General features: G+C 34.9%; 1 protein-coding gene across 4 annotated transcripts in view; it reads left to right on the forward strand.

Moving 5' to 3' along the window:
• The window catches only part of LOC138713561 (golgin subfamily A member 3-like), a 64,967-nt gene that overhangs the window by 16,610 nt on the left and 26,897 nt on the right, over positions 1-21,460 (forward strand). For all 4 annotated transcript variants that reach the window (XM_069845736.1, XM_069845734.1, XM_069845735.1 and 1 more), the window contains one exon: positions 15,889-19,649. In XM_069845736.1, the coding sequence (XP_069701837.1) occupies positions 15,889-19,649 (3,761 nt within the window). The remainder of the gene's footprint in view (positions 1-15,888; positions 19,650-21,460) is intronic.

The raw sequence follows: 21,460 nt of genomic DNA on the forward strand, positions 1-21,460 counted from the left end.
TGTAGTTACTAAACTTTTTTTTTCAAGGTCCATTATTCCATATATGATGTTTACTGTTAAAGTCACCAACTATGATAAACTTGCGATCAGATGGGATCAATTGTTCTATATCATCCATTACTAGGTTTAGGTCTGGAGGTGACAAGTGAAAATGAAATGTTATTTTGAAGTAATAATTTTGTCCTAATGTATTCAATTTGGCCTTTAAATTGTTGTTTAGATTCAATTACAAGAACGGAGTTGTGGATCATGGTAACAACACCTCCACCTCCTCTATCTGCACGAAACAGATTAAAAATTTTGTAATCAGCAAATTTGTAAAATTTTAAAATATCATCAATCTGAAAAGATTCTTGTATGCATATCAACTGTTGCCCTAGAAATTGAATGTAATATTCAACCAATCAGACACTATATATTACAAAAAGATCTAAAAATACATTTAAAATTGGAAGCCTCATCCAAATCTCAGATGTTCTTCAAACTGTTAGATGATATCCTGTGTAATTTCTATAAAATAAAAGAAAAGAAGAAATACCAATCTGTATCACAGACACACTCATTGCTAAAACTCCAGTTGTGAATGAAATTCCTCCATGGAAATGAGTGATTTCAGAACATAGCATACACATTCCAGGAAATCATTCCAAAAATGATCCTCCATACATTCTTAAGTTAGATGCCATGGAACTACTCTGCAGCACATATAAGGATCACCTTCAAATGTATGCAGATGGATCTCTAAATCCTAATAATGGGACATCAGGAGCAGGGTATTATATTCCAAAATATCAAGAAAGTTATTTCATACCATGTTCATCCTCCTCCAGTCTTGACACTGAATTGCTAGCTATTGATGCTGCTCTTCAGTGTGTTACTCAAATTTCTGAAAAATCTATTTGCATACTTACCGACTCCAAGGGGGCTATATTTAATGTAATTAAATATGGACGAAACCTATATGCACATAGAATTATTCCAATTCAGAAACAACTAAGTAAACTAAAAGAATTCCAAAAGGAAATAACATTTCAATGGATACCTAGTCATTGTGGTATACCTGGAAACGAGAAAGTCGATAATATTGCAAAACAGGCAACATATTTGCAACCAAGACCTCTTCAAGTGATATCTCTATCCAGTGCTTTTGCTTCAGTAAAGTCTCATTTTACAAACCTATGGATCAACTATTGGCTCTCTTCTAACAAAGGAAAAATTTTACAGTTTGTACAAAAGAAACCAAACGACCTGGAAATGTACAAAAACTTGCCCATACATTTTTAACAAGAGCCAGAACAAGTCACTTTGTCACTCAATTGTACCTACACCGATTTCAGATTTCTGATAATCCTACTTGTCTGTGGAGTAATAATCATGATGAAGATCTGGAATACATTCTTCTATACTGTCCATCCATAAACCACAAAAGAAGTAAATTAAAATCATCAGTACCAGTTGCAGAAGACACAGCCCTGCAGTATATATTGACTACACCCCAACCCTGACTACTAGCAACAGGCATCTATAATGAACACCAATCAAAATACCCCTCATTTCTCGTGAAAAACAACACCTGAATAGACTACAGTGGACTATAGTGGACTTCATGTTGTCAGCAAACAGCTGGATACATTAAGAAGATTGATTGAAACTTTTTTTTTAAATGCACCAGTGAAAATATAACATATTTTCGTTATTTTTTTTATCCTTAGAATACTTTTCGCTTTATTATTTTTTTTTTTTGTGTTAATAGAAACTTTTGACGCTAGATGGAAGTAACACTAAAGACGACAATTAGGGGCTTTCATATTAAAATGCTGTGTTAAATATTTTATTAATACCTTCTACTTTGCTCTCTATTGCCTAAGAAACATTTAGTAAATATGTTGACTGTTAAGTAATAGGCAATAATTAATTTGCAAATTATGCTATAGGGAATGTGATTATTATACTAATTGAAATCCGTGATCATCAGGGTATAAATGTAGTAATTGTAACCAAGGAGAAAAACCATAATTCTGATGACAAAATGTATACTAATTTCCAGAAATTATAACTACAAATTTTCACCAATGTTGTAATTGTCTGTAAGTAACATGAATTAACATAAACAAAATTATTTGATTATATTACACTAAAAGGAGTTATAAAAAATAAAAGAAAGGACAAAACAAAACATTCTCTATGGAGATTCGAAGCATGCTATGGAGGTAGCCCAAATCAGCTCCTTGTATTATGGAGTTAACTAAAGCAGCACATGGAAGTTTACGGTAGTGAACTACGCGCTCACCCAAAGGGACTTAGAAAATTTTCACTGCTCAAGAGACCGGCCACTTTCATTTTGACCAAGTGTACAGAAATTGAACTCTTTTTCTGCACACTATCATTTTCCCTGCCATTGCACTATAAATCATACCCTTGCCTGATGAGATTAACCATGTTGAGACCCCGATCTACAAGATTGATGAGTCCACAGCTGTGGAATACGGTCAGCATGTCTGGCCACGAAACCAGGTGGCCCAGGTTCGAATCCTGGTCGGGGCATGTTACCTGGTTGAGATTTTTTCCGGGGTTTTCCCGCAACCCAATACGAGCAAATGCTAGGTAACTTTCGGTGCTGGACCCTGGACTCATTTCACAGTCATTATCACCTTCTTCTCATTCAGACACTAAATAACCTGAGATGTTGATACATCGTCGTAAAATAACCTAATAAAATAAATAAAAAGGTTGATGATTTGATTCACAATATACAGGGTGATTCACGAGCAAAGTTAAAACATTCAGGATGTGAATTCTGAAGTCATTCTGAGTCAAAAAGTTCATATGAATATGGGTCCATTTTCGAATGGTTACAGAGATATGGCTCTTTGATTTCACAAAAACTTCTGAGATTCCATTGTACTAACTCGCATTTAGAGACAAATTATGGACAAATTTAAAGTTTATATTCACGTATGCATACATACCTAATATTCTAGACATCGGGGTCGATGTTTTTGCACAGTTTCAAAGGTACCTCCTCTTGCTTCAATGCACTGTTGCGCTCGGGCGTGAATTGCGCTCATCGCTCAGGAGAGTTGCTCGTAGCTGTTCTTTATACCGCATCATCCAAAATACGGTTGATTAGCACCTCTCTCGTTTCCTACTTTCTTTGCTATACCTAATCTTTCATCCAACCCCATAGACATTAAATCATTAAATACTCTTCGATATGGTACCATTCTGTTCGGAAAGCGTCGTTCATATTAAATGACGGCATGCAAGGAACTTCCATCGCACAAACTGTAAACATACAGAATATCGGCGTATTCTGTAGTCGAAAATTTATAAGGCATCTTGAAAAACACAACTTAACACGTCCGATAACTGTACCTATATAACTACTGTAATGTAGTGAGGAGGAGGAGGGGGACGATCATCTCTTCTACCGGGTTGTTATTCGCCAGATGTTATGGTACATTGGATGACTGGGATATGCGCAGTGGAAGACTTACAAATAAATAGTGTGAATTTTTGTAACAAATATAATTAACAAATAATGGATAACAATTACATGATTGATAGAATGAAAGTAACATGTAAATATGAAGTTAAGTGAACGGAAAAATATTGCAAGTTAATCTCAATAACCAATAAACCAATCACTGAATCGTCGAGACTTTAACTAAACTGGGCTAATGTACCTACAAGGCATGATACAATCTGATTAACCAGTTCCCAATAACAAGTTGCTGACCTATTAAACGTTTACCCATTGGAACATTCTCTCAAAATATATATATATAGCCAACAACATATAAACTTTAACATGAATGCCCACTCAGTATGCTAACTCATAACACATGCCCCATTAAATTACAGTTACCATGAAATGCAACAAGCAAATTCAACGTACATGACTCAGTATTTCATAAAGAATTAACCCAATACAAACTGTCACACGACTGATCAATATACAGATAACTCATTAAACACATGTCTCACATAAACTCTGCACATAGTACTGATAATAATCTCTGTACCTTACAATCAATTTAATGCCCAAAAGAGATATATATATATATATATATATGATAGATAATATATATCTGACGATAGTTTCAAACACGAATACTCATTTGAATAGCAACAGAAACTCAATACACTCGGATTCCTGAATACCAGCGTGTGGAAACTAATGATAACCAATATGGAGTAGCAAGTACTAGAATAATTACGAAAGCCATACTATTCTAGTTCATTACACTGCCTATTACGATGTAAGCAAAGAGATCGTAATCACCGCGATATCACCAAAACTGTCTTGGAATTTCAATTCAACCTCACACATCAAAATTATATATCTTCAAGTAACCCCCAACCACTTAAACCAAGACGTATAATCAGCGAGTGATTTCCATACACGATCCACCAATATAACGCAAACACATACAACTAAATATGAAAATAATATCACAAGCCTAATTTAACTACTCCAATAATAAATCTGATAAAACTTATTGCAGCACTGAATCCCAAGATATATTCCAAATAAGGTTTCATGTAATCCGTAGATTCCTAGGTGAAATTTAATGATGCACAATTCTCGAACAATCTAACACGACGAATTTAAGTTACAAAGTGTAGTATTGTGATTCGAGCCCTGCTTCCTGACTGTGGTTGTCTGTACGAGCCCTGGCTCCTGAGTAAACTCAACTATATCTGAGCGTAGCCAAGTAACCTCGCCTTCCCTCTCTCTTTTGTTTAACGAAACCAACCGGCCAATAGGAAAATTTAGGTATGAAAATGAAAGGAAATAGTAGCGCTATCTATGATATGCTGTCTGAGTGCACTCTGTCGGGCGAAGTGACGTACTAGGTGGATGACTGACGCGTCGAGCTCGGCTCACTAGGTAGCTAATTGAACTGATAAGTGATAGTGTATTTGTGTTATGTACTGGTTCTGTGTCATTACATCAGATAAGGGCAGGCAATTGGACATTTGTAATGCCCCACCACCTGGTTTGTTTCTCTTATCTGCATGGCTCACAATGCAGATTCCAATGTTACGTCATTCATTATGATCGGTGACCTTTTCCCACATCAGCAGTATATGGTAACGTCTGATTCACATTGGGGCAAGATGTTTTACCAAAAAAATGCATTTAGCTCCACCATTGTTCGAAAACGGACCTATGTTCATATGAACTTTTTCACTCAAAATGGCCTAAAATATCATATCCTAAATTTTTTACCTTTTCTCGTGAATCACCCTGTATATGGTGTCAAGTTTTTCCAGTGGCACAAAAGCTAGGAATTCCTCAAATATTTTTTTTTTTATTTTTCTGTGGAAATATCTTGCTGCTAATGACATTTGCTCGGTCTCTGAAATTTCCATTGTTTCATCAGTTAACACTAAGAACAATACATTTTGATCAAAATTTGTGTCTTGTATTAGCTCTGTGTGTAGAATGCCCGATGATTGAGTAGTAGACCATTTTGTGTTCTGTGAGATACATAGGAAGCATTGTATTTTTAGGCCTTTTATGAAGATGTTCACTCAGTTTTTTTGTCTCCAGACTCTATCCTAAATTTCGAAACATATTAAATACGGATTCTTCTTCTCTATGTCCTCTCAGTGGAAGATCATTTTCTCCACAATACAGTAAAACACACAATGTTGATGACAAATGAGGCACTCAGAAGCAAAGTGATACAAGTGACATTTAATAAGTTTTGAGATAAGTTACTTTGAAGTTGAAACGGAAATTAAAAAATCTGTTACAGGACTATGTTACTGTAAATTTACAGTTGTATATGTTGGTACCTATATTTTTTAACTTCTAAATAGAAATTATCTATTCTAAAACAATTTAGGTAAAATAGGGTCCTAAAGTCACTTGTATTATTTTGCCACGAAAAAAGTTTTGTGGAAAAGTAATATAAGTGCAAGGGTTTTCAGTACTTTTATATTATTTAAAATAAGAATAAGGACATTGCTTACAACATTGAAACATTTCTGTCTTAACAGCACTTGAGCTTTCTTATTATCATAGCCTATTATAAAAAAAAATGTGTCTGTATAACCGAAAGAATCAATCAATCAAACTTCTTAATGTATCCAGTTGTTTGCAGACATCATAAAGTCAACTATAGTCCACTGTAGTATTTTCAGTTCTTCTTTTTCATAGTAAATTAGGGGTATTTTGATCGGTGTTCATTATAGATGCATGTTGCTAGTAGCCAGAGTTGGGGTGTAGTCAATATATACTGCAGAGATGTATCTTCTGGAATTATCCATTTTCATGGAGGAATTTCATTTACAACTGGAGTTTTAGTAATGAGTGTGTCTGTGATATAGACTGGTATTTCTTCTTTGTTTATTTTGTAGAAATTACTTAGGATATTATCTGACAGTTTGAAGAACATCTGAGATCTGGATGAGGCTTGCAATTTTAAATGTATTTTTAGATCCTTTTTTAATACATAGTGTCTGATTGGTTGAATATTATATTCAATTTCTAGGGCAACAGTTGATGTGGTTTTTGGTACTCCGAAAGAAGAGGGCTAAGAAAATTTCAAATTTTAAATGAAATTTAGCCTTAGTCGCTCTTCATTACGTCACTAGCCTCATCTAATGAAGTCTGCTGAAACATCTATGTTTCTGTCATGAAGTGTATCTGTAATGTTCCTATCGCGAATATTCCTTCAACTTCCCCTTCCACGTCCTACAGTCCTTATTATAGGCCCATCCTAATGCTTCAGGTCATCAAGGAAAGAGTGGGATGAATTTCATTAGCTATTGCAAGTTGCTCCACTTAGCAAAAGTTATCCTTATTGGATCACTGTATAGTTGGTCAAGCTCAATGTGTGCAGGCCTTCCACGAAGATGTTTCGAATATGTAATCTATTACCTCTCTCCATTATGGCAAATGAATTAGTCATACACAGAAGAAACACAACAACACTATGTAAACAACGCACTTGTATTAGTTTGCCTCTCAATCAAAACTCCGTATGCATTGTAATACAAGTGTAAGGCCAACATGGAGCAGCACTGACTGGAACTGCACTTATATTACTTTTTCTCTGAACAGAAGTAACATTAAAGATTTATAATATACACTTATCTCACTTTTTAAAAAAAGTCACTTATATTACTTTGCTTCTGAGTGCCTCAAATAAGTTCTGTTGTCTTCAATTGACTTCTGCTAGTATTCATTTACCCAAGCATAAACTCACTCACTTGTATCTCTTATTGTCTGACTTCTCTAAAGCTTTATGTTATTCTGACATATGTGTATTAACTGAGTTATTAAAGCAAGTATGCTTTGAATAAGAATTTTTCTCCAAAAAAATAATATATGAAAGGTGGTGTTTTACAAAACCATAGGATGCATAATTTACGAACCTATAAATATTGAATATAAATAAAAATTAATAGACAATAACTTATTACCAGTATTAATCCTAGAAATTATTCAACCACAGCCATTCGGCTCACTAGGTAGCTAATTGAACTGATAAGTGATAGTGTATTTGTGTTATGTACTGGTTCTGTGTCCTGATGGCTCGTCTAGCCTCCCCGACCCTCCTCACTGTCGACAACCTGTTCCCACAACTCTGTCCACTTGTCTGTCATCCTCCCCAACCCCTCTATTGTCTACCTCTCAGCTGTTAAAGCAGTCTTTCTCACCTGACCCCAAATCTTTGAAAATAGCACATTTAAATTGTCAAAGCATTACTCCTCACTTCCAGGAATTCTTTTCTATTTTCACTAATATAGATGTCCAATGTATTCTTGTTAGCGAGACGTGGCTAAAACCCTCGTTGTCTTCCTCACTCGTTCACTTAAACGGCTATACGTTATGTAGAAATGACAGATTATACAAACGGGGTGGAGTTTGCGCATATATTAGGAATGATCTGCACCCTAAAATTATTCTAAAATCACAAGGCGATGCATTACGACCCGAATATTTGTTCGTAGAAATACAAGCATGTCTTCATAAATGTCTCTTAGCAGTTATTTATAAGCCTCCCAAAGCTGGACATTTATCCGATTTAGAAAGCCCGTTAGCCGATCTTTTACCGCAATATGAACATATCTTACTTATGGGGGATTTCAATATTAATCTTCTGGCTGTCAGATCAAATGGGACTAATCAACTGCGTAATTTGTTCGAAACTTTCAATCTAACAATTCTTCCACTCAATCCTACCCACCACACACCTACTTCTGATACTTTAATTGACCTAATCATTACGAATAATTCTGATAGAATTCTAACCTCAGGACAGTTACCAGTTCCGGGAATATCTGGTCATGATCTTATTTTTGCCGAGTACTCTCTTCAGTGCCCAAAAAATGCAGCTAAGGTAATTACTTACAGAGATCTAAAAGGCATTGACAACGACCAACTAATTTCTGACGCCCTACAAATGCCATGGCATACTATTTTTAATTTAATCACAGTTGACGAAAAAGTTGCCACCTTTAATGACATGGTAATACAATTATTCGACAAACATGCACCTTTAAAGAAGAGACGTGTCACTCACCGACCTGCCCCATGGCTGAATGACAGTATTCGTAATCTTATGACGTCACGTGACGCTGCTTTCCGGAAGTACAGACACAACAAATCTGCCGAAAACTTTAACAACTACAAAAAACTTAGAAACAAAACCACACAAAGCATTAGGAATGCTAAACGCCGTCACGCCCTGAGTCTCGTCGACCCGTCCATTCCCCCTCGGTGTCTTTGGAATAACTTACGTGATATGGGAGTAGGGAAGAAAGCATCAGAAGCTGAAGTTATAAACATACCACTTGATAAACTCAATGAATACTTTACCTCACCTCCCACTATACGACCTGAAAAACAGTCAAAACGAAATACAATTAATACTCTCCTAGCTAATCCTCCACCTTCTCGCGAAAAATTTTTCTTCTCGCACATTACTGATTCTGAAGTAAGAAGGGCTCTTAAAAGCATTAAATCTAAAGCACAAGGCACTGATAACATAAGCATAGTCTTTATCAATAAGTTAGTCGATGTCGTGCTTCCCGTAATAACTCATATTTTCAATTCTTCAATTATCACGTCTGTTTATCCGCAACTCTGGAAAACAGCCTTGGTACGCCCACTTCCTAAAGTAAATTCACCTACTTCTGCAAAAGACTATAGGCCAATCTCCATTCTTCCCGTTTTATCTAAAGCTCTGGAACGCATCATTCATAAGCAGTTGTCAGACTACCTAATAGAATTTAATCTTTAGACCCTTTACAATCAGGATTCAGAAATGGCCATAGCACTTCTACTGCTTTGTTGAATGTTATTGAGGACATACGTGCAGCCATGGATAAACGACAGGCTACTGTACTAGTTTTATTGGACTATAGCAAAGCCTTTGATTCTGTTGACTTCGATCTACTATTAACTAAACTACAAACGCTACACCTTTCTGATAGTGCTATCACCTGGTTGTACTCCTACCTTACTGGCCGCCAGCAGCGTGTCATATCTAATAATCGTTTCTCATCCTGGCGTACTGTAGATACAGGAGTTCCTCAGGGATCAGTATTAGGCCCCTTGCTCTTCTCTATTTATATAAATGGAATTTCCAACTCATTTAAGCACTGCAGATATCAAATATATGCAGACGACATTCAATTGTATATTTCAGCCCGTCCCGACGCACTAAACGATAGCATTAATAGTCTGAATGAAGATCTTGATTCCATCTCTTCCTGGTCTCAACAATTTGGGCTTAACCTAAACGCATGTAAATCACAGGCTATTCTGTTCGCGAACCGTAGATTAATTCCTGAAGTCAACGACCTGAATATTCCACCTGTGAAACTGAATAAAACAATCATCCCGTTTAGCTCTACCGTCAAAAATCTCGGAGTACATTTCGAATCTAATCTCAATTGGGATACGCATATTAAATATACATGTAAGAAGGCATTCTCTATTCTCCATTCACTAAAAAGATTGTATCATTATCCATCTAAATTAAAACAGACGCTGGTACAGACACTCATTCTACCTCACTTCGATTATTGCGACGTTTTGTTCAGTGATCTCAGGATTGATTCCGCTCAGAAACTACAGCGTGTTCATAACGCGTGCGTCCGCTTCATTTGTAATGTTCGATACTATGATCATATCTCACCTTCTTTCAAGAAGTTATCATGGCTTAGGTTACATGAGAGGAGAAATCTGCACTCACTTTCTCTCTTATATCGAATTATGCACTCTTCATCCCCCTATTATTTATTCGCTCAATTTCATACTCTCTCTCGCTATCATAATATTAATACTCGATCACAACGTGATAACACGCTAGAAATTCCACTTCACGCATCGTCTCTGTATTCCTCATCCTTCACTGTTGCTACCTCTCGTCACTGGAACTCTCTGCCGCCTGAAGTCAAGGGCTGCCGAACATTGAATTCTTTCAAATCCAAGTTAGAAAATTATCTTATGACGAGTTGCCAAACTAACTTACTATTATGACAAGTGTTGTATTGCATGTTTCCACGTATTCACATTTTTTTATGTTCTAATGATATTCAACTTATTTTATATTTTTGTTTTCATATTTTCCGATAATGTTATATCTCTAATGTGATAAGTTGAGCTATATATAATCTTAATTTTCCTTATTGTGTGTACTTAGAAATATTGTATTCACTGTATACTTTGTACTGCACTATTTTATTACTACTATTAGTATTATTATTATTATTATTATTATCATCATTACTATTCTTATTTTTTATTATTATTATTATTATTATTATTATTATTATTATTATGAATAATTGTCTTTTTTTGTATGCCTCATTTATTTTGACCTGCTGTTCACATATTATTATGCTTTTTTCTTTCTTTCTGTATGTTATATATTATGTCTGATTTCTTCTTATTTGTTGTTTATTTTTTATTATTATTATTATCTTATTCAGTTTTGTGTGTAAAATTGTAGTGTAATTTGTAAATTTGTAGTGTTTTTGTAACGCAGTCTTTACTCCTGGTTGAGTGTTAGAGAAGGCCGTATGGCCTTAACTCTGCCAGGTTAAATAAATCATTATTATTATTCTACTAACTTTGCAATGATGAAATTTTCAACAAATCATAAGGATATTGGAACCACATGCAGCCTTTCAGTAGCATAGCCAAGGGTAGGAATCTAATCAATAATATCTGAATGGTCGTTTCCTTTCAGGAACATCACCTTTGAAATTATAACTTTTCAGGTTTCCAAGGATTGAGCAGAACTTTCAGAATGGTTTCACTATTAGTTTGCCTATGCCTGAGTTTTAAGAAATTTTCAATATCATAGGGACTTATACCTAAATCATATTGTGTTTTATGTGCTTACATTGTAGAGGTCTGCATGGGCCGAAATTGCTATCTGCTACTGCTCCTTCTTGTATTTCACGTTCATCACACAGTCTTTTCAGAATAACCCGACCATTATCATGTCTATAACTTTCACATTTGGATTCTAAGATTTTTATCTGCTTCACTTACCACCAAAGCTGAGCATCTGTCATCATGATTCTTCTTTGTGCAGCATTCATCACATGACCTATGACCTAGATGTTGATACAGCGTCGTAAAATAACCCAATAAAATAAAAAAAAAAAATCACATGACCTATTGACATTGTCTTCAGTTTTTTGTATCTTTACAGAACAAAAAATACTTTCGCATATCATTACTTGGAAAACACTTTATAAACGTATTAGGTGTTAAAAAGACGATTAAATGTTAATAAAATTACAAATTAATATTAGGAAGGATAATTAAGAAATGAACATTACTTAGGACCATGTACAACAGAGCACTTGAATTTTGCTAATCATTGTTGCCGTAACTGATTCATGGAAAGCCACCAAGAAGCATATATTGAAAGAAAAAAAAAATTGCCTCCACAAGGATTAAAAGAAATCTACTAAATTCCGAAACCATCAATGATAAACTTTCAGAAATTTTCTGCCATGAACGTTAAAAACCCCCTCAATTTGGTGCTAAATCGCTGATGTTGTTAATAGGAATCCAGTGTCCAGATTTGCCAGATGAGTGTATTATAGATTATGAATGCAAACTTTTTTTTTTTTTTTTAACTAATGGTGGGCACTTGACTTCTGTCATTCATCCAAGCATCTCCATCTATTGGGCAATGTGCTAAAGCTTGTAACTCTTTCATTTTTCCGTGAAGGTATTGTCCTTGGTGCACCTTAGGAGGCGAACTATGTAACACTGTTTGATGAGTCTGGTTAAGTTGTGAAGTTTAATGGTGGAATGCCAGTAGGGTAAACGGGAGTACCCTGCGAAAACCTACCACAAAATACTTTTTCCACAACAAATTTCAGTTAGACCCACCGGGATTTGAATACAAATTACTGGTGTTCTAACCATTCGACTAACAATGTGCATGGTTCAGTACAAACTCGATGCCCCTAATTGAATTGCTACTAAGAGAAACATTGTTCTTAATTTTGATTCCCTCTTTGACCCAATCCTTCCTCTTTGTGTAGTTCGACGTTTTGTTCTCCATTTTACAGTAAAAGCAGCTGATAAGTAAGCTGCCACTTGCATTTCATATATATCGTAAACAAAACCACAAAATGCATTGAAGAAGCTACACAGAGATTCAAAGCTACAGCTAAACTGTGACTGCATAATTAGTTCCTTATGTGTGGACAGGCTTGCAATTTCCTGTCGTAACTTTTGCACATTTAAGATTGTGCAGCTCGAAAGGAGCATGCTGCACACTAATTTTGCTTTGTATGAAGAGCCTTTTCTTTTTAAATCAAATCATTGCAATTGATGAAATATTGGCCAGACAAGTGACAAGTTCATAGCACCACCCATCATCTCCAAGTCCTGAGAAACTGAGGCAATAAGCAAGGAATTTGAAGGTGTTAATGTCATTACATATTATTTCAAGGATCATTTCTCATTCTGTACAACAGGTTCATACAGTGTACATTGTGTACTACAGTCACTTATTTGGTCACATCTGTGTCCAGAATTTCGTCTGATAAGACCACTGTTGCTGGAATCGCTTCAATTGCCTTGCACGAATTGCCAAGTATACAGATGGAAGTGAGTGATACTGAAGCATTATCATATTACCTATACAATTTCGAACTCTCCCAAAAATAAAAACAACATTTACAAGGGAAGGGTTTCGGCTCGAACAGGAATTTTGTATCCAAAATTTCTATACAGGCCTATCTTTACATCTCTGTAAAGCTCGTTTATGTAATGTGTGATTTGTCTATTTGAGGGGGTTGGGAGAGCACTACACAAGTTAAGGGGGTGGGGGACTTTACCCAGCCTACCCTTCTCACAACAGCTAGAGACAGCAGTTTATATCTTGTTGGTGTGTGCACCGTGTCTCTTGTTGCTTGGAAGGAAAGTGAAAATGGACGAAAGGAAAACTCTAAACATATGGAATGTTTTAAATATATTGACATCTAAACTGAGGAGAATGTATCCTAAAACAGAGACTGTCTGTAATGAAGACCACATGTTTGCATTGTTTTTGATGGATTTAATAGTTCAGAAACAGAAAAATCAATTATATTTTACCAACGAAATGACACTGGACAGGATAGTGGACGATGAAGACTTTGAGAAAGGCGAAGGATGTCATAATATTATTCAAGATCAAGAGAGTGGTGCTAGTGCTGGTGATGGAAATACTATGCCCCGAAGAGAAGCTAGGACTTCTAGTGATTATGAACCATCCTCAAAAAAGAAAAAAAAATATTAAAAGAAGCAATTATAACAAAATATTCGGAAGAAAATCTTCAACGAATTTATGATTATTACCACAAAATGCCACGAAAGGTGACATCTTATACTGCCTTGTTGAAAAGACACCAATCTATAAAAAGTAAGTCAAATATTAAAGTAATATTTGAGTATGTGGAAAAAAAAAAAAAAAAAAAGGAAAGAAGCGAGAAATGTTTTAGAGGGAATAAAGTAATTAAGGACAAGCTATAAAAGATTTTGTTATATCCCAATATGACAAGTCGAGAAATGAGGGAAAATGTGTGCATTACTGGCATCTGGTCTATGCAAAAACCAAATGAAATAGGGCACACTAATTTCTAAGTGCTCTACGACTTTCATTAAACATCTCAAAAAGGAAAATAGAATTTGTCGTAGACATATAACTTCTTTTACAACATTCAGAGATATATAAGAAGAACAAGAAATTCGTGAATGTGGGGACTGTTTTGTAGGGAAAGTGAACCAGAAAATTTTGAATCTGCAAATACAGCCACAGTGTATTTGGAATTGTGACCAAAGTGTATTCAATTATGAACTAACGTCTGGATGTACATTGTCCAAAAAGGAGAGCAATCAACAGCTAGTTCAATCGACATACGTCACCCATAGTTATACAATAGATGTAGGACTTTCAATGAGTGGTCATCTATCAAAAAAACTTATATACCTGTCTTCAAGAAAAAAGTTATGGCCCAAAAATAAGGAAGCAGATTGAAGAAAACCTTCTCCCAAATATATACATAGAAGTTAATACAAGTGGTAAAATGTCTAAAGCTCATTTAAGAACATTTTCTCCAACATTCTCTCTGAAAATCTTGCACTAATCAAAAGTGTATACTGTTGTGTGATTCATGGAGTGCACACAAGGACACAACCTTGATAAATGAACCACTCCAAGGCAAGGACATAGAATGTATGATCATTCCACCTAAAACAACTAAATATATTCAGCCTCTGGATGTTTATTTCTTTAGACAATACAAAATATATGTTTGGAGGATAATATTATAGATTACATAAGGACTCTTGCTGAGAATCCAGATCTTAAATTAGGAAGTCGAGTGTTTATAATGAAAATGCACTCTGTTATTCATAACCAGCTGTAATGAAAATTCACTCTGTTATTCATAACTAGTTGCATACCGCCCTATGCTTCAGAATTCCTGGCAGTCAGCTGGTTACGTGAATCCTGAACAAGTCTCAGACTTCAAAAATGTAATTCAGGTGGCATTTGATTTTTCAGCAATAGAGTATGATTCAGAAGATTGTTCAGGTGTTGCTTTTGTATATTGTGCTTATTGCTCTGCTCCATGTTGTTTCATACATTTTATAGAGAATCCTCATGTACATTTTTGAAGAAGTGTATTGACAAACACCAACCAAACGAAGAGTTACTTACACAAATGAATGCTTATACGGTCTTCATCACCAATGTGAGGTAAGCCTCTTTACAAATTTTTAACCAAAAATTCCTGTTCGAGCTGAAAACCTTCCCTTGTTAGAATGCTAATTCTTCTGGTTTAGAATGCTCTCTTCACACATTGGTCAGTAATGGCACTGCAGATAGTATTTGTTTCCTTCTGGAAGTTTGGCACCAGACCATCAATGAAGATGGAAATTCCTTTGAACGACTCATTATCATAATAAAATTGTGTACGTCTTTTTGTTTATCATTAAAATTCTGTTGAAACTTCATAGGAAAAGAACGTTACTTAGTTATTACACATTAAACATTTATATTGAAATGATTTCCTGTTAAAAATAAGAGGTTTCATTATTTAATTGGAATTAAACACTGTTTAATTCAAATAAGAACAGTATATTTATACAGTTATCAGACTGTACTGTTAACAGATGTTAGGAAATAATAGTTTAATAAGAGGCATTTGCCAACCTGCAAATAACGTATTTTTCCCTTCTTTCTTTTCTTTACTTTCCTCTCCTTTTTTTATGTATCACACTTACTCCACTCACAATTATACATACACACACACACACACACACACACACACAAAAACCTTCTCTCACTCGTACATTCTCACATGCACACATTTATTGTTTTTACTGGTTATGATATGTTTCAGGTGTAAAAAATGGTTATAGAAGAGGCACAAACACATCAGATTCTTCACTTATTCCAAAAGTGCATGCTTATACTTCTGTTGGTTTGTCTGCACAAGGAAGTGCAATGAAAACAATTAATGATTCACGTTCTTCATTGCTGAGTAATAAGATTTCTGATGAAATGGAGCCACATAAGTTAATGAAATATCCACCTGATAGAATTACTGTGGTGACAGAAAAATGTCCTTCTTTAACAAAATCATCAAGTAATCTTAAAAAGCCAGATACATGCTATAGACAAACTATAGAACAATATGGAATACTTTCTTCAGCCCCAAAAAGCTCTTTGAGTGCAGCTTCAAGTTATGAGTCCATAGCAACAGCGAATATAGTTCCAGAAAGGTTTTGTCATAAGAGCAGTGCACTTTCAAGTCACAGTGTCAGTAATGTGGTTAGTGAATCAGACTGTAAACTGGATCGAATAACAACAACAGCAAACCAACTGGCTTGGGAATTCAGGAGAGCCAGAGACAGGTTAGATACTGCATCCAATATATCTGGATGTTCATCTAATTTAGAATTAGAGTCAGAAAGAGCTGAAACTATGTCAACCATTTCAGATGTAAGTGGATATGAAGAAGAAATGTACCGTATTAAAAGATTCTTGCTTCTTGATTCTTCAGCTACACCCCCACCATTTTCAGGAAAACTTGAAAAAATGAAGGATATGAATGTAACTCTTACTTTACCTAAAAGCGATTCATTAACAACTACAAAGGAAAACGTAGAAATACAGATCTATAGACTGTCTGTTCAGCTTCAGAATGCTCTTGCAGAGAAAGAGAAATACAGAATTGCAGCGTTGGCAGCAGAGACTAAAGTAGCCCTAGAATGGGAAGAAAAATATCAAGAAGCCTTACGGCAGAAAGCTCATATGGAGGGACAGTTGGAGACAGTACAGTCGGAAATGACAACATTAGTTTCAGAACAGAAAGAAGTTCTAGAACACGCAAAAATCCTTGAAAAGGATTTCATGTTAAAGACAGCAGCAGAAGGTAAAGCTGCTTTACAAGAGATTGAAAAATATGTGTCAGAGATAAATCAATTACACCAAGTGATACGAGAAGTAGAATCTAGGAATCAAGATCTGATGACGCAATTGGAACTCATAGGCTCACAATTAAGTCAGTGTAAGAAAGAAGTGCGAGTAACAGATAATTCTAATGAGAAATTGAGAATTGAAATGCAGGAACTGAAAATAGAAACAGAATCTAGAGATGGAGCAATTCAAGGTCTTAAAAGTAAGATTTCGGACCAACATGTGGAACTTCAGTCATTACTTCAAGCTAAACTTAAAGCTGAAAATAACCAGACTAGTTTAAAGAATGAAATCGAAACTATAAAGAAATCCAACAATTGGTACAGAGATCAGCTACACATATGTCAAGCAGCTAAAGTAAAAGTACAGCAGGAATTCATGGCAAGCCAAACAGAAGTTGTTAGTCAGAGTCATCAAATTGATAAGCTGAAAGGAGAAATCGCAAATTTGCGTCAGCTTGTAAATGAGACACAGCACAGAGCTGTGCGTGAAAAAGAAACATTAATGAGGAAACTAAAGGCTATACAAGCTGACATGTTGGAGCGTGAAGCTGCCATTCTTGGTCACATTAGTAATGAGTCCACTGCAGATACTATCAGTACGATTACAACAAAACTAAAGAGGATAGAAGAAGAGAAGACCCAAATGATGAGTTTATCAGACACAGTGGTTCAAGAACTTAAGGAAGAGATTGTGTCTTTGAAAAATGAATTACATATAAAAGAAATGTCATTAGATGGATCTGTTAACGAAAATGCGCAGTTAATAGTAAGGATAACAACATTACAGAAAACACTGAATGAAAAGAAATTGGCTTTACAGTTACTAGAAAACAAATATAAGGACATTGAAATGTCTTACAGTCATCTTGAAGAGAATTTAAGACAGAAGGAGCAAATGCTCTTGGAATTAAAGAATGAGAAAGTAGCAATTGAAGTTGCACTTACAGCAGCAGTAAAGGAGAAGATGGAAGTTGACACAGTCATTGCTGAACTCAGGGATGATTTTGCTCGAATAACTACAAGCTATAAAACAATGAAAGCTGAAATTGTCGATAAAGACAAACATATCATCTCTCTGGAATCAAATATAAATGAAATACAAGGAGAAGTACAGAAGCAAACTGAAAAGGTCATTGTGTTGGAAACAATTCAGAAACAATACAATGAACTTCAACAAAGAATATCAGAAATAGAAGTGCAGGAGCAACAGATAGAGCAGTTATTAAAAGCTAATAAAGAAATAACCTTAAAATTCAATGAGTTGAATGAAGCATACAACTACACTAAAGACCAGATGATGAAAATGGAGGAAACAATAGCAGTTCGTGAGGAGCAACTTATGAATCAAACCCATAATTTTGAAGTTCACAGTGAAGAGATGAAAGCCAAAGAACAATTATTAATAAAATTAGAAAGTGAAAAGAAATCCTTTGAGGGACATGTTGAAACACTGCAAATAAAGATGAGAGAACTAAAAGTGTCCAATGAGAAGCTGTCACATGAAGTTAACTCTTTGAAAAAGCAGCTGTCAAATGCGAACGGTGTTATTGAACAATTTAATGTCCTTTGTAGGAAATCAGAAGAAGAGAAGAGTCTTTTGGAAAAGCAAACAAAAACTCTGTTGAGAAAGCTGCATTCTGTAGAAACATTACATACTGTTGCCATAAATGGTAATGTAATAGAAAGCATGCCAAATCTTCAAAAACCTATACCCATGCATGAAAATGGATGTGTGCAAAACAACTTCCATAAATTTTGTATGCTGATACAGAGTACTGAGTCCAAATTACTCTCTCTCTTATCAGAAGAACATAGAAATCAAGAAAGAAAATTCCAGGAAGAACAAGTAAATACAGTTGTGAATAACAACGTGATTGAATTTGATACATTATTTTCAATCATTGTAAATATAAGTGACTATCTTACTAAAGCTTTAGAATGCAGAAATGAACTTCAAACTGAATTTCAGCGAGAGAAGGAATCAAATGAAGTACTTAGAAATGAATTGCTTGACCTTAAAAATAGGATAAAAATAGAACCTTCATCACAAAACAAGGACCAAACTGCTTCACATAGTACTCAGACGGATAAAATAACCGTAGAAGACTCTGAAACCCAGACTATGAATGATATCTTTAATTACAAAGATCAAGTTGAGCTGCTTCAGAAAGAAATTAATAGATTGAAGGGTTCTCTAAAAATAAGTGAAATTGAACATCGTGATAAACATCGGAAGTATGAATCTAATATCCGGACACTGTTGAAAAAGGTAAAGGAACATATGAGAGGAAGAAAAGTGGCAGAAAGTGCTTTGGAAGAACTTAGTGGAAAGACTGATAAGCATGATGATTTGAGCTCTCTCAGGAACGAAATCTGTAAACTGCAATCGGAATTAGAGGCAAGTGAGAAGAAGTGCATGGAGCAGAAAAAGATTGCAGAGAGAAACCAGGAAGCTGTATTAGAACTAGAAAAAGAAAGGGGAAAACTTGCCCAGAGTCAGTGTCTTTCAAAAGAAAAGCTTCCTGCAGTACCACAAATACTTGACAGAGACACAGCTGTGTGCACTGAATTTGATCACAAGGCTCGAGAGCTGCAGCTGCACCAGAACCTGACCAGAATCACCGAGTTGGAGGAAGAAGTGCGTAAGTCGCATATCATCATCAAGGAATTGAGAAAAGAGGTAAGACTTTATTGTTGTATAGTATCTGCTAATCACGTTTTTATTTCTTTTCTCTTTTTTTATGTATATATAAACGTAGTTTAAGAATTGGACACTACCATTACCTAAACAGAGATACAGTAAGCAACACAAGTTGAAAAGATATGTCACGGAGATAGCACATATTTTTTCATTATAAATTTTATGCATTTTGCAACAAGTCAGTGCCATTTATTATGTTGCAAATTATGTTCCCATTTACAGTTTGTTTTTCGGAGCTATTATTCAAAAGACACACACAAATGAAATAATTTATTGGGGACCTAACTAACAAATTTATTATTTTTTTTTTTTTTTTTAGAATGTGCACAAATTCTTTATAATTCATAAGAGATAATCTACTTCTGCTTACAATTTATAAATGTAGTCGATGTATATCGTTAATTTTACCGAAATTCACTTGAAATAGCATAATCATTCCTAGATAGATTTTTATTGAAAACATCATACAGATGAATCTCTAAACCCTGATGAGGGGACATCAGGAGCAGGGTATTATATTCCAAAATATCAAGAAAGTTACTTCATACCATGTTCATCTTCCTCTAGTCTTGGCACTGAATTGATAGCTATTGATGCTGCTCTTCAGTGTGTTACTCAAATTTCTGAAAAGTCTATTTGCATACTTACTGACTCCAAGGAAGGTAATTATTTTAATATAATCAAATATGTACCAAACCTATACACACACAGAATTATTCCCATTCAGAAACAACTAAGTAAACTAAAAAACTCCAGAAGGAAATAACATTTCAGTGGATGGATACCTAGTCATTGTGGTATATCTGGAAATGAGGAAGTCAGTAACATTGCAAAATAGGCAACATATTTGCAACCAAGACCTCTTCAACTGATATCTCTATCCACTGCCTTTGCTTCAGTAAACTCTCATTTTAAAACCTGTGGATCAACAATTGGCTCTCTTCTGACAAAGGAAAAATTTTATAGTCCATATAAAAGAAAGCAAATGACCTGGAAATGTACAAAAACTTACCCAGACATGTTCAAACATTTTTAACAAGAGCCTGAGGAGATCACATTGTCACACAATATTGTACCTACCGATTTCACATTTCTGATAATCCTACTTGTCTGTGGTGTAATAATCATGATGAAGGTCTGGAACACATTCTTCTATACTGTCTATTCATAAACTACAAAAGAAGTAAATTAAAATCATCAGTACCAGTTGCAGAAGACACTGCTCTACAGTATACAGGGTGATTCACGAGGATTTACCATCACTTATGGAGCTTATTTCCGAAGAAATGTCATATAAACATTTGTCCTAAACTCAATATTTTCAGAGCTACACTAATTTGAAATTGTTTGTAAAATATCATTATTGTTGAGTTTTAAGGTTAAAAAAATATTACAGCTAAAGAATGAACTATTCAGGAGTATCATTTCTTTAAGTAGCTATTATGTTGAAGCTAAAAATGTGTTGTGAATTCTATAGTTGCTTCTTACAGATTTTTTTTTTTTTTTTTTTCGATTTTTAACTACAAAATTACATTTTCTTATGCATTCATCACTACAATTGTTACAAGTCACGTCACTCTTGTAAATTCTTCAAGATTGTACATTAGGATGCATAATTAAACTGTAAAGAATCAAGTTCCTAAAGTCGTATGGTTTGTTCTAATTTTTGTGATAAGTGAGTAAGAACAATGTAATTTTTAGTTAAGAATTGAAAAACAAAATCTGTACAAAGCAATTAATAACATATTTTTAGCTTCAGAACACTAGCCAATTAAAGAAATGACACTTCT

Source organism: Periplaneta americana, chromosome 14 (genome assembly GCF_040183065.1).
Source record: "Periplaneta americana isolate PAMFEO1 chromosome 14, P.americana_PAMFEO1_priV1, whole genome shotgun sequence".
Classification (NCBI taxonomy): Eukaryota; Metazoa; Arthropoda; class Insecta; order Blattodea; family Blattidae; genus Periplaneta; species Periplaneta americana.